The following is a 9,135-nucleotide window of genomic DNA, read 5'->3' on the forward strand; positions in this document are numbered from 1 at the left end:
GGCTGCTCAAGGCTTTTTTAATTATTAGACGTTATTTTACCAAGGGTTTTAAGAACAGTGTGTAATACTGTAATGGCAAAGAAAAAAAACTTAAAAGTACAAAACCTGTAAAATACAATGCAGACCAAAGTAATAATAATAAACTAATATCACTACTACTATTATTCTAAATTCAAAAAGAATCTTTATACTGTATATGTAATGCATGTGTGTGTATTACATGCAATGATGTTTTATTAAACTAATAATAAATGTACAATATCCACATCCACACACGCATTACTTTTTTCTTATGAAGAAATCTGAATATCATAATTACTGTGTAAATAACTTTATTAACAAAAAAATATTATTAATTATAATGATGGTTTGCTTCTTTTCCTTGTTTCTTTGTGATTTTCCATTTCTATTCTTGATGTTTGTGTTTTTTCAGTATCAGTATTTAGCATTTCATTAACTTATATAACGGATTATATTACTATTCTTGCACAAAAATATTAATTAGATTTACATTGTAATTTTGGAAATGTATTGCTTATTAATTAATTAATGATTGTTTATTTTTTTGTTACTATTATTATTATTATTTTTTTATTATTATTATTATGTTATGATCAATATTATCATTATGATTTATTATTATTGTTATTATTATTAACGTTATTATTATGATTATTATTATTATTATTAAAGGGTTTCTTTTTTTAACAAACGTATTTAAATCGTTTTTAATTAAACTTTTGACTTTAGTTTTTGTAATTTAGACAGGCGTACCCCACGTGATCCGTTCCCACCAATCCCGTGGATTTAATGGCATTACGTCACCCCTTACCCAGCTCGAGTCCTCCATTTTGATTCTGCGGTGTGAGATGAGAAGAGCGTTGCTAAGTTGCTGAATCGGATTTATAACCCGAACAGGACTCAGACAGAGGGTAAGTACTGTGCATTAATCTGTCTGCGTGCTCATGTGTGAATGCGTAATAGTGTCACGGCTCCGGTGCTGTAACCATGGTGATCCTGGGCGCAGGTGGTCTGATGGTCCGAGTGTTTTGATTGGTCCGTGTGCTCCATCTCGCTATGGCGCGCGCGCTGGGGGCGGTGCTGAGGACGGTGGCTGGTGAGGGACGCGCGGTGTTAAAACCCGGCGGAGTGTCAGGACTGAGGCCTGTCCTGCTCCCAGCGCTCCGGCTCGCGCCTACACTCACCAGGTACAGCCTCACCATTATTATTATTATTAATAATAATATAATATAATATTAATGATCAGAACAATACTGTTATAGGGAACTTATAGAGCTCCGGCTCGCTCCTGTACCGCGCTGCGCTCTGTTCAACAGGTACAGCCTGATCAGCATTACTATTACTGTTAGTAATAATACTCTTGTTATTGTTGTTGTTGTTGTTATATGTAACTTGTATATTAATGCTTGTGTTATAATGTGAACTCGTTTCTATAGTAAAAGCCGGGTTGTTATGGTGAAGAATAATTGCTTTTGTTATGGTGTTGTGAAGCTTTCTGTAAGGAGACGTTTATTCTACATTTATATTTATATCAGGATTTAACCTGGTAGTGCAGTGAGCTTCAATTACTGTGTGTGTGTGTGTATATATATATATATATATATATATATATATATATATATATAAATGTGTGTGTATACACACTACCGTTCAAAAGTTTTAGAACACTTTCTAACTCCATGATGGTTTCTGATTTTTATTTCTTTCTACATTGTAAAGGAATGCTAAAGTCGTCCAAAAAATGCATTAATCTCCTTTGAACAGTTGATATTGAGATGTTTCTGCTACTTCTGCTCTGTAAAGACTTCATAATGCCTCTAATCTGAGGTGCGTTAATTGGTCATGTTTCAGGCTGATAACTCTAAATGAACTTCTCGTCTGAGGCAGAGGTAGGTTTTGGTCTCGCCCTCCTGGGACGGCCTTCATGAGAGCCGGTTTCATTATGGTGCTTGACGGATTTTGCAAATTGACAATACTGTTCTTGCAAGAACTATTACAGAAAGGCTGACCTCTGTGTCTTAAAATAACAACTAACTGTAGTTTTTCTTGTTGTTATGTAATTACCTAATTCCATGTGTGTTATTTTATAGTTTTGAAACCCCCAGTATTGTTGTAGAATGTAGAAAATAAATCACTAAACAAAAACAAAGAGAAATTTGCAAGTGTTCCAAAACTTTTGAACGGTTGTGTATGTATGTATGTATGTTTTATATATATATATATATATATGAGAGAGAGAGAGAGAAAGAGATAGATAGATATGTGTGCATATTATTTAAGAAGAGAATCATCAGGGTCGACCCGATACAATGTTATCCCGATACCTGGGTGCTTGTTCAATCTGTATTATAATTCTATTAGTATCACGATTTGATAAATATCTTGATTCCATATTAATTTCATTCAGATGTTTTCACAATTTAGAAATAAACTTATTAAATCATTTTTCTTCCACCTACACAGGTATGCCAGCAATAGTTTAGTGTCTCTTAAGTTATGTGTCTATATGTACAGTAAGTCCCCTACATACTGTATATGAACGAGTTCTGTTTGTGAGCTCATCTTTAGGTCCAGTTTATTCATAAGCCTAGCAAACATTGTTTAGGTACTAGAATACTAACACAAGTGACATTACACAGTATATTACAGTACATTGTTCTTTATAATCATGCTGACGGTTGAACTATTTACAGTTGAAAGTTTCACTTTTGTCTCCATTATTATTGCTTGGCACTTACTTCGCACTACCAGCTTCATCACGCTGTTTTTCCACTTGCTTCCAGACATTAAGATATATATATATATATATATATATATATATATATATATATATATATATATATATATATATATAAAAATCATGGGCGTGTACTCCCCTTGGAGAGGATGCACGCTGAACGCACATGACGATGTAGCTTGTACATGTGATCTAACTCGCGACTTATTATGCGCACACGCGTGTGCAAATCCTCCAAAGTTCTTTACTTGAAGGTTCATATGTAGGTGCCATGATAAATGAAAAATGTTATGTCAAAGTATAGAGCAGGGGTACTGAATAAAAATTTAAACAGGTCTTTTGTTCGTTTGTGTTACGGTTGAGATTTATACTTTGTTAGTCTTTAAAAATAAGCAATTTAAAACGCCTATAGCATATCAATAATATTTCTTGTAAACTTTTTTAGTAACCACATTAAACATAAGGACATTTTGATCTGTTGATGTCTGTGTACAGTATATTTCCATCTTTAATCAGTCTTTAGTGAATCTACACTTAGACAAGTAGACTTTTCATAGTCTACTTTCCTTTTCTTGGAGTAAGCCATGCTTGTGCTTTCCTTTTTGCTTCTTTTGCACACTTTTGAGTGACCTGCATAGCCACGCCCACTTAGATTTTGAAAAAGCGCTGGATTACTGGTATATTAATTATCCTTATTTATCAGAAAAGCATCAGGGTCAGATAGAACTGTCAGTCGATTCAGATCTGAACCGTGGTCTACCATTTATTAATGCTTTATATAGAGTACGTTAGTTCAGGTAGTCTCCTGTACCCCATGTGTGTTTGCTCCAAGTGTTTTTTGTGTGTGTGTTTTTGACTCCTTTGTGTTTTCACAGGTGTGCTGCTACACACTGTAATCAATCCGGTATAAGGATGCCAGAAATAAACACAGATAATCTGGATGAGAAGCAGGTCCGGCTGCTGGCTGAGATGTGCATCGTGGTGGACAAGAACGACCGGGAGACGGGAGCGGACACTAAGAAGAACTGCCATCTCAACTCCAACATCAGCAAAGGCAGATATCTGAACGTTTCAAATTAAAAACCTAATGTAGCTCTGGTGTATCAGGTCTAATGATTGAGAACTGACCTGATACACAAACACATTCTCTCATATTAATTCCAGGTTATTTATTATGTAAGTGTTTTTAATGATTGTTGTTGTTGTTGTTGTTTTAGGATTACTGCATCGTGCTTTCAGTGTGTTTCTGTTTAACAGTGAAGAAAAGCTGCTCTTACAGCAAAGATCTGATGCCAAGATCACTTTTCCAGGTTTCTCTTTCTCTCTTTATATACAAATACAGTGGTGTGAAAAACTATTTGCCCCCTTCCTGATTTCTTATTCTCTTGCATGTTTGTCACACTTAAATGTTTCTGCTCATCAAAAACCGTTAACTATTAGTCAAAGATAACATAATTGAACACAAAATGCGGTTTTTAAATGAAGGTTTACGTTATTAAGGGAGAAAAAAAACTCCAAATCTTCATGGCCCTGTGTGAAAAAGTAATTGCCCCCCTTGTTAAAAAATAACTTAACTGTGGTTTATCACACCTGAGTTCAATTTCTGTAGTCACCCCCAGGCCTGATTACTGCCACACCTGTTTCAATCAAGAAATCACTTAAATAGGAGCTACCTGACACAGAGAAGTAGACCAAAAGCACCTCAAAAGCTAGACATCATGCCAAGATCCAAAAAAATTCAGGAACAAATGAAAACAAAAGTAATTGAGATCTATCAGCCTGGTAAAGGTTATAAAGCCATTTCTAAAGCTTTGGGACTCCAGCGAACCACAGTGAGAGCCATTATCCACAAATGGCAAAAACATGGAACAGTGGTGAACCTTCCCAGGAGTGGCCGGCCGACCAAAATTACCCCAAGAGCGCAGAGACAACTCATCCGAGAGGCCACAAAAGACCCCAGGACAACATCTAAAGAACTGCAGGCCTCACTTGCCTCAATTAAGATCAGTGTTTACGACTCCACCATAAGAAAGAGACTGGGCAAAAACGGCCTGCATGGCAGATTTCCAAGGCGCAAACCACTTTTAAGCAGAAAGAACATTAGGCTCGTCTCAATTTTGCTAAAAAACATCTCAATGATTGCCAAGACTTTTGGGAAAATACCTTGTGGACCGATGAGGAAAAGTTGAACTTTTTGAAAGGTGCGTGTCCCGTTACATCTGGCGTAAAAGTAACACAGCATTTCAGAAAAAGAACATCATACCAACAGTAAAATATGGTGGTGGTAGTGTGATGGTCTGGGGTTGTTTTGCTGCTTCAGGACCTGGAAGGCTTGCTGTGAAAGATGGAACCATGAATTCTACTGTCTACCAAAAAATCCTGAAGGAGAATGTCCGGCCATCTGTTCGTCAACTCAAGCTGAAGCGATCTTGGGTGCTGCAGCAGGACAATGACCCAAGACACACCAGCAAATCCACCTCTGAATGGCTGAAGAAAAACAAAATGAAGACTTTGGAGTGGCCTAGTCAAAGTCCTGACCTGAATCCTATTGAGATGTTGTGGCATGACCTTAAAAAGGCGGTTTATGCTAGAAAACCCTTAAATAAAGCTGAATTACAACAATTCTGCAAAGATGAGTGGGCCAAAATTCCTCCAGAGCGCTGTAAAAGACTCGTTGCAAGTTATCGCAAACGCTTGATTGCAGTTATTGCTGCTAAGGGTGGCCCAACCAGTTATTAGGTTCAGGGGGCAATTACTTTTTCACACAGGGCCATGTAGGTTGGGATTTTTTTTCTCCCTAAATAATAAAAACCATCATTTAAAAACTGCATTTTTTGTTTACTTGTGTTATCTTTGACTAATAGTTAAATGTGTTTGATGATCAGAAACATTTTGTGTGACAAACATGCAAAAGAATAAGAAATCAGGAAGGGGGCAAATAATTTTTCACACCACTGTATATAAATAAAACCCGCTAATCTTTACCACACTGTCCCGTATCGCTGAGCTGGATCGGCTCTAATATTTATTAAGTGCGTGTGTGTTACTGCGCTCTTCCTCAGGGTGTTTCACTAACACGTGCTGCAGTCACCCTCTGTACACACCGCCCGAGCTGGAGGAGCAGGACGGTGTCGGGGTGAGACGAGCTGCCCAGAGGAGACTAGAGGCTGAACTCGGCATCCCCATGCATCAGGTACAGAGCCAGACCTCTGTGTGATAAAAGTCGATCTACACTTTTGCTTCCTCTTCTTGGAGCTGAAATAAAATAAGACGACTCTGCCGTTTGATTTACAAAATGGGTCTCATTTTTAAAAGTAACTCCCTTGAGAGCTGCCTATGTAAATCAGGCTAACACTAATGGCTGACCTCGACTCGCTATAAATTCCTCGGCGAGCGAACACGACTAGACCTTTCCAGTGATATACCGCACGGGGGCAACCCACGTTTATTTCAAATAAAGTTTTTTTTTTTTATTCATCTCTTTTAGGCATAAAAGCAAAATACTGTTTAGATTTTTTATTTTTTTTTGTCATCCTATATCAGAGTGACTGGGGTTAATCTAAATATTGCACAAGAAACCTCAGTGGTTGACCTTTTATAAAAGACCAAGATTGTAACTGTGAGTGAAGTAGTTTTAAAGTAGCAAGCCTTTTATTCTCATTGAAGGAGTGTAACCAGGACTAAGATCAGGACTGTAGGAATGTGGAAAATGTCCTTCCTTTACTTTGGGGACGGCACTTCCGGTGAACACTTTGTCACGGTGGGTGGAAGTTTGACTACAAGTACAACCATGAGTCTATTCTTTATTGGTCTGTCTGCTTTGCCGACATAAAGGTTGATTAAATTTGCCTGTGGTTCTTTAAAAAAAGTTGTTGTCCAGAAGGTTTGTAATATTGTTGGTGTGTCTTGTCGTGGTGGTGGTGGTGGTGTTGATGGGTGTCTTTTATTGTTGTTGGCAGTGATGATGTCTTGGCTTGGCAGTGGTGCTGTCTTGTCTTGTTTTTGGCAATGGTGGTGTCTTGGCTTGGCATTGTTGCAAGTGGACAAGCCGGGTGTCTGTTGTTGTTGTCGTTTAGTATCTTGTCTTAAAGGGTGTTTTGACTTGTTGATGGTGGCGATGGTACTGTAGGTGTCTTCTTGTTTTGGCAGTGGTGATGGTTGGTTTCATGTCTTGTTTTTGGCAAGTGTTAGTGGCGGGTGCCTTGAATTGTTTTTGGTGGGTGTCATGGCTTGTTGGTGGTTGTAGTCTTGAGTGTCTCGGTGGTGGTTGTGGGTATCTTGGCTTGTTGGCAGAGGTTGTTCTGTTATGTCCCAGAAAACTTGGACTAAGATTCTTGGTTTTGATCTGCACTGGTGTAGCTTTAACAACCTGACTTTGGTGAAGCTTATCTTTTATGATTATTCTGAAGTTGGTGCTGTCCATCTTGTCCTTGACCCTGACAGGTTTCTCTGTTCTTGATAATGAGGAGCATTCTCACAACACCTTGGTATCACCATCATACTGGTTTTTAACTATTATATCCAAAGTTATAGTTCAACTTTTTATCTTCTCATCAAACCGGAAAGCCATTTTTCCACTTTTCTTAAAAAAATGCCTTGAAACAGGATTTTCTGTGGCTGCAGTCACTTCATGTCCCACTGTTCTCCACATTGATTTTCAATATCAATCCTGGTTTTAACACTACACAAAATGTAGAAATGTTCAGGGGGGTGAATATTTATGCAAGTGGTGATGAATTCGATGCTCTGCTGTTAGGTGCCTCCGGAGGAGATGACGTACCTGACCCGCATCCACTACAAGGCCGAGTCGGACGGGGTGTGGGGCGAGCACGAGATCGACTACATCCTGTTCCTGCAGAGGGACGTGGAGCTGCAGCCCGACCCCAACGAGGTGAAAACTCACCGCTACGTCTCTAAAGAGGAGCTGAAGGAAATGCTGGAGCAGGCGGAGAGAGGCGAGGTGCGAATCACGCCGTGGTTCAGTCTGATCGCCAACACCTTCCTGTTCACGTGGTGGGACAACCTGCAAAACCTCAAACAGTTTACAGATCACGAGCACATCCACCGCATGTGAGCATCACCTGCTGCGTCAAAATCTTCGTTTCAACAGACCCGGAGTGTATTTTATTAACCATAAATATCATTCACAGACTGGTGTTCACCTTCAGCACGCTGTAAATTTGGTTTAAATGAGAGATTTTATTCTTGGATTAAGGAGACTTCACACAAGATTTCTTAGTTATTATTTAATTTAATATGTGAAGGAATGTAGTGAGAGAGATTCCTCGAGCAGAATTATGTTTTAAGACATTTTAGGTTTTGATCACAAGGTTTTTAAAAAGTTAAAAGAGGATCCAGCTTCTCACCAGCTGCTACGACTCTTCGTTTAAGGAAAACATAAATGTCCTGGATGTTGATTATTGAGCTTCACAGTGGATTTTACTCAATGTAAAATAAATTGTAAATAAATAAATGTATAAAATTGTTTCTTTTTTTGATCTGGTTTCATTTTCAGCCCTTAAATTTTCTTCGCGTTGTGTTAAGTCAGAGGTTTCTAATATGTGCTCGGTTTGTCTTCAACAATGCCAGAGTCTCTGAACAAGAAAATCACACACACACTTTGTGATGAGGATTCACAGGATTTGGACTGAATTAGCTGTGTGTCTATAAGAAACCCTGGTTAGTGAGTCTTATCAAAAGAAAACACATAGATTTACTAGAGAGCAGAGGTGTGGACTCGAGTCATGTGACTTGGACTCGAGTCATGAATTTGATGACTTTAGACTCGACAAAATATAAAAAGACTTGCAACTCGACTTGGACTTTAACATAAATAACTCGGACTTTCACTTGGACTTGCGCCTATTGACTTCCCATAAAAAGCCCAAAGATAAAAGAGCGTTCCGTGTTAACATACTTATCTCTGTTTATGTGTCTGTGCGCGTGTGTGTGACAGAGCGCATGCGCGCATTCGGCACGACATCCAATGAAAGTACCGTAGATTCTTTTGATTCGACAGCGTCCAACATGACAACAATGTGCACGCGCCAGTTTGCGAAATGATACCAAAGGTAGCTTCGTTTTGCTATAAAAAAAATTGTCTATATGCGCGGACCACTGAGCTTCTACAGAAAATTAAATTGTTAGCGTTTTTTAATCCCCTGACGAACTCTAGCCATCAGGATGTGTTTCCCTTGTTATCTTGGACATATTTAGAATGATGAACCTCGGCTGAGTCACTTGTAGGCTGTAAACATGTCAGTACATGCGTTGTATTGTTTATATTTAATCACTTATGATTTGCTGATTTTTTTCATATGCAGTTTGGGTTTATTTAAATAATGTGACTTAGTGAATTGACATCACACGGATAAAAT

The 9,135-nt window shown here is 38.4% G+C and overlaps 2 protein-coding genes across 3 annotated transcripts in view; one reads left to right on the plus strand and one right to left on the minus strand.

The window, feature by feature from the left end:
* Positions 1–966, minus strand: part of wdr37 (WD repeat domain 37) — a 41,653-nt gene extending 40,687 nt beyond the window's left edge. The window contains exon 1 of the mRNA XM_053494049.1: positions 833–966. The gene's annotated coding sequence lies outside the window, so the exon portion shown is untranslated. The remainder of the gene's footprint in view (positions 1–832) is intronic.
* On the plus strand, positions 845–8,243 carry idi1 (isopentenyl-diphosphate delta isomerase 1). Of its 2 annotated transcripts, XM_053494050.1 has the most exons (7): positions 845–932; positions 1,028–1,208; positions 1,284–1,337; positions 3,634–3,812; positions 3,976–4,068; positions 5,821–5,951; positions 7,515–8,243. In XM_053494050.1, exons 2-7 carry the CDS (start codon positions 1,078–1,080, stop codon positions 7,830–7,832), a joined length of 906 nt encoding a protein of 301 aa, XP_053350025.1. In that variant the 5' UTR covers positions 845–932; positions 1,028–1,077; the 3' UTR covers positions 7,833–8,243. The 2 variants fall into 2 exon arrangements, with proteins under 2 accessions (XP_053350025.1, XP_053350026.1); XM_053494051.1 differs by lacking the exon at positions 1,284–1,337.
* Positions 8,244–9,135: the final 892 nt, after the last annotated feature.

The sequence above is a fragment of the Clarias gariepinus genome, chromosome 4 (assembly GCF_024256425.1).
Source record: "Clarias gariepinus isolate MV-2021 ecotype Netherlands chromosome 4, CGAR_prim_01v2, whole genome shotgun sequence".
Lineage (NCBI taxonomy): Eukaryota > Metazoa > Chordata > Actinopteri > Siluriformes > Clariidae > Clarias > Clarias gariepinus.